Source organism: Canis lupus, chromosome 22 (genome assembly GCF_011100685.1).
Source record: "Canis lupus familiaris isolate Mischka breed German Shepherd chromosome 22, alternate assembly UU_Cfam_GSD_1.0, whole genome shotgun sequence".
Lineage (NCBI taxonomy): Eukaryota > Metazoa > Chordata > Mammalia > Carnivora > Canidae > Canis > Canis lupus.
The window spans coordinates 52,261,331-52,280,847 of record NC_049243.1 but is presented as its reverse complement, the minus strand read 5'-3'; the positions used below and the strand labels follow the sequence as shown (position 1 = coordinate 52,280,847).

Here is a 19,517-nt window from a genome sequence, read left to right as displayed (position 1 = left end):
GGATCAATTATTAACAACTAGTTAACTCACTGCACCTGGGTTTTAAGGGAACACATTTACCAGGAATATCCAAAAGTATTTTGATCCAATTTTAATCCATCTGAGAATAAATAATAGCATGTCACGTTACAGACTCAACTCCCAGTCATTTACAATAAAAGCCACGACTGTGTTCTGGGCCTTCCGGAACTGAAAACTGCCCTAAGCCACAAGTAAGGAGAGGGCAAGGATTTTATTTTATTTTTACCCTATCCTCTCTGATTTGACAGGGTTCTATTGTTACTGAAATTGGTCTTCCCCCTTCATCGCTGCTGTCTTTAGCCCACAGCGCCACCCAGTGGGAGTCGGCTAGTCTAAAAAAATCCTTTCCAGTAAAATAATCAACTCCATTGAGCTAAAGAGGCTGACATTAGCTTACTTTCTCTATGTTTGCATGTTAATTTGCACTTTATCATACAGTTGATGAAATTTTACATATTGCATAAAAAATACTGTTATGTGTATTCCAGCCTGACATTTTAAAATAAAACAGTATCCAACAAGTTATATACATTTTTTTTTATAATTTTATTTTTTGCAGAATGATTAGAATCTGACTAATAAAGGTTATAACATGCAATATGCTGAGTAGCTCTTATGGTTCAGGCCCCTGGAGAAGTAAATAGTAGTATTATAATGAGACGAAAGCACCCACAGACCTTACCCATCAGGCTCATTTTCAAGGATCACATTATCTTTTATAGTTGAAACTCTGAACCTCTACCCGCTACTGATGTTACAGCAATCCTCTAAAGTGGTAGTGGCAAATATGGGAGCCATGGGTTGCAATTTAGATTTAAATTTTAAAATATTACATAAAATTAAAATTTCACACTAGTCACATTTCAAGTTCTCAACAGCTACTTCTGGCCGGTGGCTACCATAATGGACAATGAACAGTTGCACCATCACTGAAAGGTCGATTCAGCAGCACTGTTTTAAAGGAAGCTCCTTCTTCCTCAATTTGCAACTCTTATTTCTCTAATGATAGATCTGTGTTTCCTATACTTTAGCTGCTTTAGGTCTGAGTAACTCTTTCCTTAGTACAGAATGATGACTAGCCAGAGTCAAAAGCCTGGTTAAACAGTAAGAAAAATGGGACAAAATGTCATAGAAGCTACAGGACCAGGAATAAGTAAGTTAGCCAGGACTTTAAATAGTCTTTAGCCTTTTACAGGTTTAAAAAAAAGGGGGGGGGGGGCGGGCCTTCAAAAATCCAATGAAAGCTATATCCCAACTCCCAGAAAAACACAAACATACAAAAACTTGAATATAATTTCAATGTATTCACAATTCTCTAAACGTATCCAAGTATCCAAAATTAAGTACCATGACTTGCAATGGGTAACATTCTACTGAACAGAAGCTTGAAGCAGTCATTGTCTGAAAGCCTCCCAGCCTCCAAAATAATTAAGAGTTAGTGGGGAACCTACGAACAATGCTTTTCTTCAGCAGAAAAAAAATTTTGAGGAAGAAGTCATCGATCCTAGATTGTACATTACCTGTATCCTTTCCTTGAGCGCCTTTGGATAGAAGTCATAGCCATTTTTAATGCCAATATGATATTTGCCTGAGGGATTTGTCCAGCTCACAGGAATCTGTAGAAAAAAAAGTAAATTGTTTACTCACTAAATGCTTCCCAATTCCAATGATTTACTACTAAAGAAAAAGGTTATTTCATTTCTCTTCTGATGGCTCAACTTGGATGGGCAAGGTTGCATATTACAGCAGTATTTCTAATATTCTAAGGTGCCACTTAGTATCTATCTGGCTTTTCTTCACATCCATACATAAGATGGTTCACCTAAGATATGTTTCATTTATACAATGCTTCATAGTTTATGAATTGCTTTCAACATAGGCTACTTCATTAAACTGCTATAATCTTTAGTTCTCAAGGATCAAGGACATATCACCTCTCCCTTCTCAGAGCTACTTGCCAAACTAGTTGGGAGGAGAAGCAGTTTTTAGACCCTCTCAACAAGACTCAGATTTCCTTTTTTTAAAAATATTTATTTATTTATTATTTATGATAGACATAGAGAGATAGAGAGGCAGAGACACAGGAGGAGGGAGAAGCAGGCTCCATGCCAGGAGCCCGACGTGGGACTCGATCCCGGGACTCCGGGATCGCACCCTGGGCCAAAGGCAGGCACTAAACCACTGAGCCACCCAGGGATCCCAAGACTCAGATTTCCTGTTAAGAAATGCATTCTCTATAATCAACATGGATAATGCCTAGATACTTAAAATAGCTTTTAAGAAAAAGGTTCTATAAAATCATGTTAATTATATATAACATCTTATAATAGTCTTTCTCAATATCTCAAAAGCATTCAAAAGTTTCTAATTAACAGAATGATGTAAAGAGCATGCCCAGTGTACAAATGGAAAAAACAAAGCAATAAAAAGAAATCAAATTGCTTGCCCAAATCACAGGAAGGGTGAAAAGAAAGGTAGAATCTAACTCTATCATGGAGACCAAAAAATTCAGCATAAAGGAAGTGTGACTTAGGTAAGCCTGGCTGTGAATTCAAACTCTGCCACTAACCAGAGGGGACACCCACAGATTCGTATTTCCTCGTGTGTAAAAGGAAGAAAACAATCCTTCCCTACATTATGCTTTGCACAAATGCCCTGAATATCAATCAACTTCACAAATGTCTATCAAGAAAATGTGGAATATTCACACTCTTTGTAATCCCAGGGCCCATAATCATTAAAAACATCTTTCAAATGTGTACAAAGCATAAGGTTGAACTATCAAAAGCCTGCATATGTCAGTAATCATTTCTGAATCAAATGGATGTCTGGAGTATGCAAAATTTCAAATATGTTGGCATATAAACTAGTACTTTTCATTCAAAACTTACCAACCTCTTTTAGAGAACAGAAATTCTTTTTTTTTTTTTTTGAGAACAGAAATTCTTAACTCTAATGTCCCTGCTATAGCCTGTGACATAACAACAATATGGCACTGCAACAACAAAAAAGTAAGCAGTCACTAGCTGGCAAATTCAAAGACTATTTCATCACAGACATCCTACTACATAGGTTTTGTAACCCTAGGCTAGTGGCAACTTCTTTGTACAAGGAGATTATACAAGGCTGTGAAATGCCAAAGGATTAAATGGAATAACTGATTAACTGCAAGCTAAACAGGTGCTAACATATATTTAACCACAATTCCTTACAGTATATATAACACAATGAAAATAATCCACGAGACATAATTTACATTTAATTATACATGAGATCAAAATCTGCAGGGTCCCCACAACCAGATACTTCTCATATCATCACTACTTATTTTCCTCACAGTAAAGGCAGACTGGTTACAAAAAATTAAACTAAAAAAAAAAAAATCATAAAATAACTGTTTTAATCATGTTTTAATCTCTTATGTAGCGTTAACCAAATTTGAGTAAAGGTAACTTTATGAGGCAGCTGTGGGATATGTCATTTTGCCTATTTGAGTATTTCATACACATGAACTTATTTGTAGTCTCTTTTATGAATCAAAGCTTTATATTTTGACCATTTTAAGTGGTTACCTTTAAAACTGCTTTATTACATGGGAACTACTGTGAAAATTAATAAAAAAGGAATCTTGGTTTGAATGGAGTCTGGAGGCCAGCAGGGGGTGCTCTCACACCCTAGCGCTCATCAGTTGCAGACCCAGGAAGAGAGGGATCTCACTGATGGATACTAATTTACCACCTGAGCAGCAGGCAGTTTACTCCAAGGGACTTTCTTGTTTGTAACAGCCCCCCATCTTCCACCCTTTCCTCTATAGAAAACAGTGGTCCTCTCCTTTGTTCTGGGTGGGGACTTGCCTATAATTTTGCCACAGGCTGCTTGTATCAGACTGCAATTCTCTGCTATTCCTGAATAAATCCACTTTTGCTGGTAAAATAACTGGCAGTTTTATTTTTAAGATTAATACTACAATGGAATAAGGCTGATTTTTTTGGAGAAAGAGAATCTCTTTCATTACTAATTACATCTCTTTTCCCTAACTCTTTTAAAAAGGGGATGCCTAACGAATTGAACATTTTCTTAAGCCAAATGTCATCATGAGTATTAATGTTCCATTGCAGTAAATTTTTTTTTCCTCTATGTTTCAGCCTTGTCAGCCTCGTGGTACTGCCAGTACACTCCTTTAGCTACCACTGCACCTAAATATAGGGCCAAATTTGGCCAAGTCATTCACTATGCCTGGACTTTTTTTTTTTTTTATATGTAAGAATACTGATGATGTTAAAACCAAAGTCAAGTTGAATGTGGTAGAATTTTAAAAAGCACCAAGCTCCCTTCCAAATGGCTACTAAAATTAGAATAAAGGAGAAAAAAATACCCAAAGGACACAGAGAACTGGAAATGATACTCTAAAGTTGTATCACCCCTATTTTAAAGGTTGCAAAGTAAAAGGAAGCACTGAAAATTTGTAGGGAGATTAGAGAATTTTAATACATGGTGTTGGGGCAACTGGTTTTCGGATGGAAAGGAGAATCCAGGATCCTCTTAGGTTTCAAACCAAGCCTAATCAATTCTGGTGAATTCTAAAACATGAAAAGAAATATGGTAAAAGTTCTTAGAAAATGATAGAGGAACAACAAAAAAATATACAAAAAACAAAACAAAACAAAAGAAAATGAGAGAGGAGAGTATCTTCATGGTCTTGGGGTCAGAAAGGAAGTCTTAAGACATGAAAAGCCCTAATCAAAAAGGCAAAGTCTAATACCCAAACACATTAAATTTAAGGACTTCTACTTATCAAGACACCACAAGTGAAGATAGATGTACAGAATGGGAAAAGACACCTGACACATCTCATCAGAGGACAGGTACTTAGAATGTGTAACGGATACCTACAAATTAGTGAGACACAAGACAACTCAGTAGTGGGACGAAGAGGGCAGACTTGAACAGGCACTTCACAAAAGAGGAAATCCAAATGTCTAACAATATAGAAAAAGCTGCTCAATGGCATTAATAATTTAAAAAACGCAAATTAAAACCACAACGTGGGATCCCTGGGTGGCGCAGCGGTTTGGCACCTGCCTTTGGCCCAGGGCGCGATCCTGGAGACCCGGGATCGAATCCCACATCGGGCTCCCGGTGCATGGAGCCTGCTTCTCCCTCTGCCTGTGTCTCTGCCTCTCTCTCTCTCTGTGTGTGACTATCATAAATAAATAAAAATTTAAAAAAAAAAAAAAAAAAAAAAAAAAAAAAAAAAAAAAAAAATAAAACCACAACGTGATATATCTAGATTCCCACCATACTTGCAAAGATTAAAAAGCCTAAAAATATCAAGTGTTACCCATGCGACTATTACGATTCTTACACACTGCTAGTGGAAATGCATTTTAGTGCAAATAGTTGGCAAATATTTACTGTAAATACTGTTTGGTATCACCTGATCACGCTGTATCTCTATGACTCAGCAATTCCACTCCCAGGTACACATCCTGGAATTATCTATACATATGTGCACAAGATATGGACAAAAGGATGTTCTCTAAAGAGCTGTTAGTGACTCCCAAACTGGAAACAACTGTTCATCAGCAGAACGGACAGAATGTGGTACATACGAACCATGGCATCTTGCATAGCAATGAAATTAAACAAGTCATTACTACATGCAACATCATGGCTGAATGGTAGGAATCTTGCAAGCACCTCATGTAAAATGATACATAAATGAGATCAAATAAAGTTCTCAAATAGGCAAAACTGCACAATATTTTTCATGTATCCACACAGAGGTGGTAAAACCTATAAAGCAAAGCACAGAAGTGACTATCACAAACGTCAAAGTAGGTTGTGATCTGGGAGAACAGGAAACTTCGGAGGTACGACAATATTCTTGGTCTCATCTGGGCAGTGGGTAAAATGGCATTCACTTTATTCATCAAGCTGTACATATGTTTTATGCTCTTTCCTTTATGTCTATACGTTTCACCATAAAAGATTTTGAACTTCTGTTCACTTTTTTGCTTCTATCTGTTCATGGGAGTGTCACCGGGCAAAGTAACTGAACAGCCTAGGAATAGACTCCTTAGAGAAGGAGATTACTGGAATGTTCAAAGCACTTAATTAGCAGTTCATCTTAAACTGGGAGAAGAGTAAGACATTAACCATTAACAGTTTATAGGCTATTTTGAAGAAGCTGAAATACAGATGTTTAATTCACCGTAAAGCATGGTTAAGTCAAAGAAATCTGAACACCTCAGTATGTTGCTGTCCAAAAACTGTGTGCTCAACAGTTCTGAGAGATCCAGCTAGCCAAATTCCAGCAACTAATAACATCTTTCTTTTTAATGAGCGCTGTAAAATTTCTGAACATTGGTACATCCTTGAAAAAAAATCAGCTGAACATGTATGCGGTTATGTCCCATGTACAGATGGAGAAGGAAGCTAACATCAAAGACTGGTGGAAAATCTGTAAAATCCTGACCCCCATCCCACATTCTGCCCAAACCTGACCAGCCAGGCAACTAGACGTTGAAACAGAGGGATGTTGAAATGTTAGCTTTCTAGAGAGGTTCACATAGTAGAGGGGAGGGGTGAGACATAGAGAAGAGTCTGCAAAAGATCCCCCCAGGCACTAGGTGTAAGCCCCTGAACATGGACAGGTTTCTCTTTCTCTCGCCTCAAAGCCCAGGTCAAATACGCTAAGATCCTCTTGGAGGTAACTGAGCATCCCTATGGGAAAAGGTATGCCATACACTGACACCTTTGAGTCTGCCATGACAGCATCATTGCCCTCACTCCAAGACCCTGCCCAAGCAGAGAACACTTCCATCACCTTTATGTGCCTTCCTAAACAAAGGACAGCCAAGACAGCTAGATACCTTGCGGAAAACTCTCAAGTAGAAAGCAGAGCAGAAGGAAGGGAGAAAAGAGGAAGAGAAAGGGAAGAGGGAGGAGGTAAAGAAAAAAGGAAGAGAAGGGAAAGGGGAAGGGAGAATGGGAGGAAGAAGAAGGTGAGTAAAAAGAAGAAACTAGAAAAATTTTAGACAATATCCTCACAGATAAAATGTTGTACACATGACACAAAAATATGCTGAGTCAACACGAACAGAACTGCATTTAAAAAATAATAGGCAAAATGTAACATTCAAGACAAGGGCTAGAAAAGAATATTGAGAAATCTTACAAATCTTTCAGAAAGGAAAAAAACAAAAGCAACGAAGAAAAGGTGGAAAAACAAAAGAAAATTGGAAGATTGGGGCACATGGGTAGCTCAGGCGGTTAAGCCTCTGCCTTCGGCCCAGGTCATGATCAAAGGGTCCTGGGATCGAGCCCAGCATCAGGCTCCCTGCTCAGCGAGAAGTCTGCTTCTTCCCCCCACTCTTCTCCTCCACTCACGCTCTCTATCTCAAATAAATAAATAAGAAAGAAAGAAAGAAAGAAAGAAAGAAAGAAAGAAAGAAAGAAAGAAGAAAGAAAGAAAAGAAAGAAAGAAAAGAAAGAAAGAAAAGAAAAGAAAAGAAAAGAAAGAAAAGAAAAGAAAGAAAGAAAGAAAGAAAGAAAGAAAGAAAGAAAGAAAGAAAGAAAGAAAGATTGAAGATCAACTCAAGAGGTCCACTGTCCAATGAACAGGAGTTCCAGATAAAAGAACAGCAAAAACAGTGGGAGGAAGTAACCTGAAACAATACCAGACAACTCAGATGAAGGACATGAAAGGTAAACCCTCTTCTTCCACAGTGCTAATTCTACAGATAAACTCTCAAATCACATAAAAGTTCAAGAAAAAAAATAATAGGATGTTACTTAAAACTTCGAAGATACTGTAATATCAAAGACTAATCTTTTGGTGAGTGGGAATTGGTGGCAAAAGGGAGAGGTAGGACAAGCGACTTAGTTTTTCCTGTTAGAAGCCTTGAAGAAGTATTTGTCTTTTTAAACTATGAAGACATATTGTATACAATTAAAAATAAAATTAAAACCCCCCACTATATTGATGGGTAGAGAATATTTTAGAGCTAAAGAAGTATGTTACCAAATTGAGAAAAGATTTAAATATCAAACTATTAATTTTCTGATCTCATTTCACAGCATATATATGGTATATGTAATTCTACCTTTGAGCACCAGTGATATTATCAGTCCATGTGGTTTATCTAGCGGGGGCTACTATAGCTGCTTAACATAAACAATTGAGGACAATACTTTACAGGATTCTAAATCTGCAGGACTTAGTAGGAGTGTTCCCTAGTTTCCCAGAACAATGTAACTCATAGGAACCCCATGTGTCTCTCTGAAATATACTCTAAATAACAAGGTGTCAACTTGGGGAAGATAGGCAAAACCTTAGAGTAATTCAAATGTACAGAAAACTCATTTCCCTCCAGCCAGTTTACAACCTTTTTTTTTTTTTTTAAAGACATAGAGTGTCTTAGCTTAGGCCCCGTAAGAAAATAAAATAAACTGGGTGGAAAATACCACAAACATCAGAAATTTATTTTCTCACAAAGTTTTGAAGGCTGGGCATGAGACTAGGGTACCAGCATGGTCAGGTTCCAGGGAGACTCTTCCTAACTTGTAGGTACAGCTTTCTCACTGCATCCTCCCAAGGCAGAAAGAAAGCATAGACTAATCCCATCATGAGGGTCAAAACATGTGATTTTTGGGTCAAACAATTCAGTCCCTAACACATGGAAAAGGAAGCAAAACCTGGATGATAATGCCTCCTGTCTGCCTGTATGTAGGCAGATTCTAAGGATGACCCAGGCCATTGTATATTCTTCTCCCCTTATTGAAGGCAGGGCCTCTGACTATTGCCCCTGTGATCGTGATACGGTGAGTAATATAAGAAAGGTGAAGGGATTTTACAGGTACAATTAAGGTCTCTAATCTATGTTTTTAATAAAAAAGGACATTACCCTTGTGACATAATCAAGTGAGCTCCTTAAAAGAGAGACTGGGGCCATCCCAAAGGTCAAAGAGATTCTCCTGCTGGCCTAGAAGCAAGCTGCTGTGAGCTCTACAGTTGCAAGAAAAATGAGTCCTTCCAACAACCATGTGAACTTGGAAGAGGATACCAAGCCTCAGATGAGACCACAGCTCCAACCAACGCCTGATTACAGTCTCATGAGATACTGAACAGAGAGCCACCAAAAGCCATGTCAGATTCCTGACCTATGGAAACAGTAAGATAAAAAACACAGGAATCTATGTGGCTTTAAGCTGCTAATTTTGTTTAACTCATTACGTAGCAGAGAAAACTAATACAATGCCACAACAATCTTAGCCAGAAGACAATACCTAAACATGATTCAGACAGAAGATGGGTAGAGTTCAATACAGCTTTTTAGACATAAACATAAATTCATCTTCCAAACTAATTCTGCTTATTAGTTTAAAAGATAAAGAGTACTAAATCACAATCAAGTTCTTGCCATTGTAAGAAGCTAATTAGCTAACACCTCACCAACTGCTTTTAGTATTCTTATCATTTTTCACCTTAGTTTAACTTTCTACCAAGGTCTTTCTACCAACACAGAGTAACACAAAGCCAGTCACTTAAGTCCAAATTATTAAAGCCTAAATGTTTCATGTTACAAGTTCCCAAAGGGACAGGGAAAGATGAAGACAAAACTACAGTCTGGTCACTTTCCCTGCCTTTCTATCCAAAACTTGAAATTTTTAGAATTTGAAACCACATTGAAAAATACATCCCAATTTTAAGCTCACTATCAAACAAACAAACACCACCGCTGAATTTTTCTAAGACGGCCCCTAATGACCTCCACCCTCCTGGTATTCCTGATATTAGTAAAATCCCGTTTCTCTTAAGCATGTGCTGGATTTCATGGTTCATTTCAACTGAAAACAAAATGGCAGAAGTGATGGGATGTCAATTCCAAGATTAATTTGTACAAAGACCATGGTCTCCACCTTGGGTACTCTCTCTTGGATTAGTCACCTGGAGGGAACACAGGAATACAGTGGGACACAGTCCCATGGAGAAGCACTGAAGCCTATCAATAACCAATTGAGCAAGTTAGCTGAGAACAGACTCCCCTTCCTCACTCAGACTGAGCCTTTGGATGAAACCACAGCCCTGGCCAACAGCAAGATCAGGAGAGCTCTTAAACAGAGGCACCCAGCTAAGTCACACCCAGATTACAGACTCACCAAAACTGTGAGATATTAAATGTTTGTTATTTTAAAACATGAAGTTTCGAGGGTAATCTGTTAAAGAGCAACAGGTAATGAATAACCTACCATCAAATGTAACAAACATTAGGTGCTTTGAGGCAACCAGTATAAAAAAAGGAAAAAAAAAATTTGATAAAAAGATAAAAGTTCTAACCTTGAGCACTCTTCCTGAAAGACCGACGATCTCACCATCTTTGGGCTCAACTACTGTAGCAGTATTCACATCACCACTTCCTGTTGTATCAATGATATCAATGATTTTTGGTTTTCCATCAGTTGTAACCTAAAAGTAAGAGATAATTAAAATATAAATCACAGATTTAATTTTTTAGTCCTTAGAAAAGCAATGCCAACCTCCATCTATGTGTACACACATATACCTACCTAAAATATCCTATAAAATATGCATTCATTTTAAAAAGAAAATTGAATTGTTTTAAGCCAAAAAGAGAGACAGATACATACGAAAAATTTAGTCATGGAAAACACTACAAAGTCCTTCAAGTGATCTTATATATTCAGTTAATAAATATTTACTAAGCATTTACTATAGGCCACTCTGTTTTAGGTACTGGGAACACACATAATGATGATCAAGACACAGAAGTCCCTGATCTCATAGATCTTCTGTTCTACTCAGTGAATAAACTATAACATGCCAGATGGTGATAATTACCATGGAGAAAAATTAAGCAGAAGAAAGAGGTAGTGTGGGGGTTTCAACTTTAACTAGGTTGGTCAAGAAAGATTTCACTGAGGGTAACATCTGAGAAAAGATCTGAAGAAGGTGAACTTTGGGCTGGACAAGCACAAAACCTGAGGGAGGAAGCATGCAGTACCATGTAATTATAGGATGCCACACTAGCACTCACATTCAGTGAGTCCAAAGTTCAAACTTAACATTCAAACTTAGTTCTCTCTAGGCTTTGCCATCTCAGGAACTGATACATACCCAGTTGCTCAAACCAGGTTAAAAGTCCTTCTCTGATTCTTTAATTCTAGTTTACTCCTTGCATCGATTCCTTGCATCAAATCTGTCAGGAAGTTGTCTTCATTCTACCTCTAAAATGCAGTTCAAGTCCATCTTCTCCCCTTGATTTTCACCACCACTATGCTGATTCTCCTCCCACCAGCATCCCTTGCCTTCCTAATGCTGATGCTCCTATCAGGTCTCCCAGGGCCCATTCTTGGCCCCCACCAAAAGAATAAAACAAGCTGTAGTATGCGCCAGTTTTCCATGTGGCACCGTGCAACGGATCCCAACGCACTTGCTACAAATGCCTTTGCGTGACCCGGCACTGCCACATACGGTTCTGTACCACACTGGCCTCCTTTCAATTTCTGCCATGTGTCAAACTTTTCCCTGCCTCACAACATTGTATACAGTCCTCCCGCTTGGAATCATCTTTCAGCTGTTTCATCGACATCCCAATCTCATCTTTCAGTTTTCTACTAAAATGTCACCTCTTCAGAAAGGTCTCCCTAATGACCTCTTCTATGGTCCTAAACCTGAACCTTATTCTTCCTCACTGTACCTTGTTTCTTTCCTTCACAGAATTTGTAATTACACAGTTAGCTGATTCTTGATCTATTTCCATTATTAGAAGATAAGCACCATTATTAAAGGGAAGGGCTATGTCTATTTAACTCACCAAATTCCCCCAAACCTAGCAGTGTCTGGGTGGTACTCAACACATATTTAACGACTGAATAACCTGAGACTAAGTTACTTAGCATTAAGAATGATTTTTCCTAAGGCATGGTTTTTGGGCCAGACCACACATTTTCATTTGGGCCATGCTGATAGCTACAGGTAACAGCAGTATTGTATTTTCACACTGCTTTTGTTGGAAAAACCATTTATAGGATCTTTCTAGGCTAGCTTTGCAAAGGGAATCTCTAGCATTCAAGATATATGTACTGAATTATTAGCAAGAAATCAGGCACAGAGACACAAAGACGACTGAAAAAAAGAAGACCCCTCCCATCAAGGGAAAAAAAATGTAATATAAGAAATACCAACAGTGTCACAAAAGCACAAGGTCTTCCAACTCCTGTTCCATCTGGAGAACTCACACTCTAAGATCAAGCTTAGTGTCCCTTTCTGTGTCTTCTCAGGCATAGCTTCCCCTACCCATCCCCAACTGCATGTAGTGTCCTCAAAGCTCCACAGTTAAGTTACCAAAGTGGGGGAGAGGGAAAGTCACCATGTGGAGGAAACAAAGGTGCGCATGTTCTTCTTTACGAGGCAGAAGCAAGAGGGTTCTTGATGGACCCAAAATCTTCCTCCAGTTTAACGTTGCCATAGGAGCACCAGGGGCCAGAAAGGTCTTCCAGGCACAGCTGTTTGGTTTTTCTTTAATGTACAGTAATTTTTAAGCTAGATGCCTACACTAGTAATTAAGTAATATATTCAGGAGACTCAAAATCAAGGTCAAAAAAAAATTACGGTAGAAGTCGTACCAAACTCTGATAAGACTATGATAAAACTTAAATCAGTTACTGATTTTGAAGGGATTGGCTAATTCAGTACATATGTCTTTTATTTTTAGAAATAAAATCATGAAGGAAAATGTAAGAAAATCCAAAATAAAAAATGGAAATAAGAGGAAGCTAATACTCCCCTATAAAATTAAAACTAGCTAAACCATGTTCTAAGAATTTAAGAAAATAACATTTAAAAAAATCAACCCAAATAAGCATGTAATTTGAAAAGCTAGGCCACAGCACTAAGAGCACAATCATGTATCTTTACCTTCTTATTCAATAAGCAAACAACTTCAGTGACTTGAGATCAAGAATCACGAGAGATCACTAACAAGCCAGACATAGATCCCTCATTAAAAACCTCATTAACAGTGTGTGAGCAAAGGAAGAAAGCCTAACGGGATTTAGTGACTTATTTACATCTACTATTGCCACAAGCTTTACTTATTAGTATCTCTCCTACATTAAAAATTCATATATATGCAGTTTTCTATCTCTGTACCTCTTTCTTCACCATTAGGTAAAGGCAACCACTCCACAGGAGACAGTAAGACAGAAGAGGGAGTTTGGGATTAGGAAAAAGAGGTTTAAAGAAGGCAAACCAGCTGAGGATTTTGCAGTGGAGCTTTGGGAGAAGGAAACTGAACTGCTACCATCAGAATGAAATCCCTCACCTTTGCGGGGGATGAGAGGGCGAGTATATTACATGGCAAAGAGGGACTGAGCCACTGCCAGAGTTAGTACAGCTAAGGTAATGAACCCTGTGTATCGCGGTGGGGCACGGAGAAGTGCTTACAGGGCCAGGCTGGCTGGACAAAACAGAAATTTCCCAAAAGTTTTCTCCAAATGCAAGAATCTGAGTTACTTTGTGTTTCCACTGAATTGATTATGGTTGGGGAGCTGGTGAGGGCAGTGAGCTAGTCATTAAACATTAGAGGATCAGAAGAAAGTGGGGAGGGGAATTTTAAATTATCCTAAACAAAACAAAGTGAATAGTATAAGTATTTGCTTGAAAGTATTCTTTTAAGCAAGGGAAGATATTTCATAAGCAAATACTATTAAGTGACTATTACCCTCAGAATAGTCTGCCATCAGAACCTGACGAACAAATCAGGCTGTGCTTTCAGGAAGCTTACAATCTAACTGGAAAACAAGTTAGTAAAGCGGTAACTGCAACATAGGACGATAAATAAAAAAGGTCAGGACAGTTATCTATGAAATCATATAGAACATAAAACCCAGCTTGGGGGAATCCAGGAAGACTAGCCAAGAGGAAGGTAATAAAAGTCACAATCAACTCCACAGCACCTAATATTACCAACCAATTACATATATATATGATAATTTACTTATTGTACTTATTATTTTAGTAAATGTAAAAATAGAAAAATTTTTATAGAACCGCTTGTAACCTTCCCAAAACCATTTTTTCTCCACGAGGAAATTACATACATTGTACACACATATACACTTTTTTCCACTCTGCAAAAATATTTAATGTTATGAGCATATCTCGTACAAAATCAATCTGGATACATGCTGTCAAAGAATTTCAACTTTGACAGAAAAAAAAGGTTATGTAACAGAAATATTGAAATGAAACATTTTAGGTGCGACGGGGGATCTGAACACATTGCTATGAGAGCAAAAAGGAAAAAAAAGCACCCAATAATTGTTGGTAAGAATTGGGCCTTATTCATCTTGAACCCTCAGATCCTAATACAATGGCAGGCACCCACATGTAAATATATGCTGGGGGTCTCAATTAAATCAGCAGATATCCCAAAAGCTAACAGGGTCAAGACCCAGGTGGGTCTTAAGGAATTAACCAGGAGTTTACAGGTGATGGTGGAAGGCTTGCAGGCAGATTAACTTATGTGTTGAGGAAAGGCCTCAAATGTAGATGAGTGGAAAGGGCGGAATGTTCAAGGAGGAAGCAAAGGGTTAACAGTGGGGTGGACAGAAGTGATGAGGGGACAGTGAGAACCAAGGCACCACGTAGAGGTCAAGCTGGATGTGCAGGGCCACACAAAATTCAAATTTCAGAATTTTTATGCAAAGGCAACTAGGACATCAACATTTTAAAAGTTTTGTTTTGTATTAAACAAGGGTGTTATAGGTGTTTGCTTTCTTCTTTTTTTTTTTTTAATTTTTATTTATTTATGATAGTCACAGAGAGAGAAAGAGAGAGAGGCAGAGACATAGGCAGAGGGAGAAGCAGGCTCCATGCACCTGGAGCCCGATGTGGGATTCGATCCCGGGTCTCCAGGATCGCGCCCTGGGCCAAAGGCAGGCGCCAAACTGCTGCGCCACCCAGGGATCCCAGGTGTTTGCTTTCTTTCTTGCTTTAAGGAAAATAACTGGACAATGTGCAGGATGGAGCAAAAGGAAGATTGGTGGCAGGGAACCAACTGGCTACTGCATATTCTTTCCAGGTCCAGTGCAAAAGTTCCATCTAGGCCCTGAGGCCAGGTCTCACTGACTGCTCCCCCCATACTACCCCCCCCCCCCCAAACGGTGTTGACATTTGCAGATGGACATCTTTTACTCAACCTTAGGCATCTGGTAGGTGCCTGGATATTTGCTGAGGAAAGACACAATCATTATGTACTTATTACTCCTCTCATCTGCCCACCCTCTACTTATAATAATCCCAGGCAGCTGTCACCAAAGAGCACTGGGCCCAAAGCAATCACAGAATGACACTCTACTGCCTTCTCCCAAGTGTTCATTTGTGCCTTTGCAGACCCCCACTGGCTTTCCAAATGTCCACTTTGGCCTCCTTTTTTCATTCTTTCCTTCCCTTTTATTTCTATCTACCTTCTTATCTTAATGATGTATACACAGATCTACAAAGTTATTTGCTAAAGCAGGAAATGTCTAATGTGGGAAGCCTGGGTGGCTCAGCGGTTGAGCCTTATGCCCAGGGTGTGATCCTGGAGTCCTGGGATCGAGTCCCACATCGGGCTCCCCACACAAAGCCTGCTTCCCTCTCTGCGTCTCTTGTGAATAAATACATAAAATCTTAAACAAAAAACCCCAAATATCTAACACGTATTTATCCTTCATTTGATTTAAATCCCAGCATAAACTTCTAAATAAACCTGCTCAAAAAAAAAAAAAAAAAATTAGTGTTTACTTACCACTTTTCTTGAGCCCTTTAAAAAGTCACATGTAAATAATTTTCTCAATTTTCCTAGCAACACTGTGGCATAACTGCTGTTACTTTGCAGAGAGAAATGGAACAATAAGTGAAGCGGACTGGGAAGTTCTACAAAAGCATTTTTACTGAGACGGTACTCCTCCAAACCCTCCTGATCCTTTTATTATCCTGACAAAAAAGGAGCCAGTAAACACTTACCCCAGCTGTTCTCCTCCCACTTATCCCTATAAAAAGTAAACATACACTACAACAGCATGGAAACGATTACTACTGTGTAATAAAGCCTCAATGAGGTGATAGCTGTCACTGTTGTAAGTCTTCAGAGTTATTAATACAACAGCCAGTTACCACTAGAGGTACCAGGAAGGGACACATCACTTGCTATTCTGATTCACCAAGGCTGTCTGGCTCTGCCAGCCTGAGGTGTGTTGTACTCCAAAGTGCTGCTGAAGAATTCACAGGGGGAAGCGAGCCTCCCGGAGGGATGCAGCACAGTGAGACAGACCGGGTCCCTTTTTGGCCCCCAAGACATCCTAACCCCGGAGAGCGCCACCTCAATTAAGAGAGCAAGCGGACAATAAAAGATCCAAAGGCCAGAGGGTGCTTGGGGGAGGAAGAGAATCATTCAACTCCAGCATCTGGTGTAGAAAGGAGGGTAAGACACACAGCGGAGGGGCTCACAAAAGGAAGACAGCGGCGGACGACAGGATTAGCCAGATTAGGTTTTTTAAGGGACGCATCCTCAACAAATGGTGACATTTTAGGACTGTATTTCGGTAACAGGCTAAGGCGGAATTTACAAAAGTCAAACTCTGAAGACTTGGAATACTTTTAAGCGAGAGACACACACCTTCTAAAGTCACCTTTGGGTACAGTACTTTAAAGATTTCGAAGGTGCCTATGGCAAAATCAATGCATTTTTTTTTTTAAACTCGTAATTAAAATACGTCGCCTTACACCTTGAGGCTAAAAAAAAAAAAAAAAAAAAAAAAAACGAACAACAACAAAACCACAGAAGCCTTCAGGTCATAAAGCCTGAAGAGTTCGCCGAAAACAAACTAAATTGGGTTCTTGTGTAAATCAAAGACGAAACCAAGCGTTTCAATGACCCTAAACAAGTCACACTGCAGAAGATGGTCTAAAAATAGAACACGTAAAAACTAGCAGAGGAAACAATTCCGGAAGTTGACCGAGTTATCTTCTTGAAACCCGGCTTTCATGTTAAGGACGGATTCTCCCCCAAAACCAAGCCTCCCGGGCGACAGCGACCGAAACGAAGTTCCGAGAGGTCATTTGCCCCTTCCCTGCCTCCTCCCCACCCCCACCCCCACCCCCACCCCCACCCGCAATCAAAAATGTAAGAATCCGCGCTTGAAAATCGCAGGCAGGGGCCGGTGCCCGGGCCACGAGGGAGCTGCGGGGGGAAGGGGCCCGAGGGCCCGGGCCCGGCCGCAGCGGGGCAGGAAGGGGATTCGGGGCCAGAGGCGGACCCAGGCGGCCCGGCCAGGCCGCGCCAGGCCACCCGCTTTTGTCTGGGCCGGGAGGGCTGCCCTCCAGCCGGAGCCGGCCCCCGCTCGGCCGCACCGCGGGCTTCGGCCTGCGGGGCTCGGCGGCCGCGTCCCCTCCGCGCCCCCGGCCGGCCCAGCCCGCGCCCCGCGCCCCGCGCCCCGCGCCCGGCGCCCGGGCCCTCGGCGGCCGCCGCACCTGCATGCCCGGAGCCCCGGGGTCGACCCCCGTGTCCAGGACTGCGACGAGCACCCCCCGCCCGTCATACTCCGGGTAGCGACAGAGGAAGGAGGCAGCCCCGGTCTCTTTCTTGGGCAGAAGGCCGTGGAAGGGGAAGGGCTCCTCGGCCGCGGCGGTGGCCATGGGCGCAGGCTGGAGGACGAGGAAGAGGCAAACTGCCAGGCTGCGCGCGGACGGGCGGCGCGAGGACACCCCGGCGGCCGCGGGCCTGGGCGGGGGCGGGGGGCGGGGCCGGCCGCCGGCCAATCGCGGCCCGCCAGGGGGCGGCGGCCAATCACGTGCCGCGACGTCAGCCAAAGGCGCCGCTCTCCGGGGCCGGCCCGCAGTGTTGCCCGGGCCGCAAGGAAGGGGGCGGAGCCTGAGTGCGCGGGGCCGGCTTTCGGTGCTCCAGCCTGGGGTCTTCGGGTCTTCGGGAGGCCGGCGCTGGGCGTTGCTTTCAGGTAGAGCACCGGGCTCCGGGCGTGTCCCGGGCGAAGCGCTCCCCGACGGGCGGGGAAGGAAATGTGCCGCCAGCCCGGCGTAGCTGGAGCCCGCGCGGGGCGAGTGATGGTTTCCGCGCTTGGAGCCTTGGACCAAAGTTTTCGGGGTCCCGGGGAAGGGGGCCGAGCCTCGAGCCCCAAGCCCCTGGAGTCGTGGCCTGTCGGCGATGGGCCCGGACGCAGAGTTTTGAAAGACGGTTTTTTGAGTCAGTGCCGTGGGGTTGGTGTCTCCCTGGGCACCCCTTAGGCGCGGCCAGGCCTGGGGGGCAGAGGGTGGGCACAGGCCGGAGCCTCGGGCCGCAGGAAGCGGGTCGCGGCCCTCCGCGGGCCTCGGGGGCAGGAACGGACTCCGAGGCCCGCCCCTCCCGTCCGCATCGCGAACTTACCTTTAGCTTCCCAGATCTCTGCAAACCACCGTTTGGCCCTTTAAATCCAGGTTCCCTCGTTGTTCCTTAAGGTTCACTCCATTATCGAGCCACAACTGGCGGTTTTGCAGATTCACGGTAACTAGCGGCGGCTGCACGCCGCGCTCGTGGCTCTTTAGTGATCTGTGTGTCTATATGCACAGCTGGGTAATCGGAGCCTATTTGTGCCAGAGGTTACTTTGGCAACCTGGCGAGGCTTAGAGGCCCCTTCTCGGCAATGCTTTTATTTTTAAAATGTTTTTAAAAGATTTTCTTTATGCGTGAGAGACACACAGAGAGAGAGGCAGAGACACAGGCAGAGGGAGAAGCAGGCTCCCTGCAGGGAGCCAGGCGTGGGACTCGGCCCCAGGACCCTGGCATCACCCCTGAGCCGAAGGCAGGCGCCCCTGCATCACCGTGATCATCATCATCAGCAGCATGTCCAGTTGAATGTTACTCTTTGATACCTAGTAGTGTCTGTTTATAAAATATCTGAACATATTCAAAGTCATATTCAAAACACGTATTTACCTAAGTTGTACACCCAACATGGGGCTTGAATGCACCACCCCAACAGCAAAAGTCAGTGGCAGGGTCTACGGGCTGAGCCAGCCAGGTACCCCCAAAATACATCTAAAACCAGTCATTTTACATCACTATTTCTCTATAATTTTTTTTCATTCTATGGTGTTTTCTCCTAATGAAATCCACGTTTATAATGGAAAGTCAGTGACCACTTATGATCTAAAAGGTGTGTGTTAAAATTTAATTTTAAACGTTTTCCTGGAATGAAAGTATGAATCTTTTTCTTTTGGATTAAGTTATCTTTTAATAACTAGAAAGTTGATCAAATCACTGTGGATAAATCTTAAACTTTGATGACAAATTGCTGAACAAAAGTCATTTAAAATGTACCTTTCAAAAAGACGCGTGAGATGCATGTTACTGGGCTGTGTGATTATAAAGATGGTTTTGCTGCCAATGTTCCAAATCGTCCCTTTGTTTGATGCCCCAAAGGCTACTTCGCCT

At 41.7% G+C, this 19,517-nt stretch overlaps 1 protein-coding gene across 4 annotated transcripts in view; it reads right to left on the bottom strand.

Annotated features, from left to right (window-relative positions):
- Window positions 1-17,813, bottom strand: part of TPP2 (tripeptidyl peptidase 2) — a 70,645-nt gene extending 52,832 nt beyond the window's left edge. For all 4 annotated transcript variants that reach the window (XR_005376545.1, XM_038569996.1, XM_038569997.1 and 1 more), the window contains exons 1-3: window positions 17,564-17,813; window positions 10,364-10,492; window positions 1,542-1,637 (exon numbers count right to left, since the gene is read on the bottom strand). Coding sequence is in view for 3 of the 4 variants with exons in the window: in XM_038569996.1 (XP_038425924.1) it covers window positions 1,542-1,637; window positions 10,364-10,492; window positions 17,564-17,728 (390 nt within the window). In the remaining variant the exon portion in view is untranslated. The remainder of the gene's footprint in view (window positions 1-1,541; window positions 1,638-10,363; window positions 10,493-17,563) is intronic.
- Between the last annotated feature and the right edge of the window lie 1,704 nt (window positions 17,814-19,517).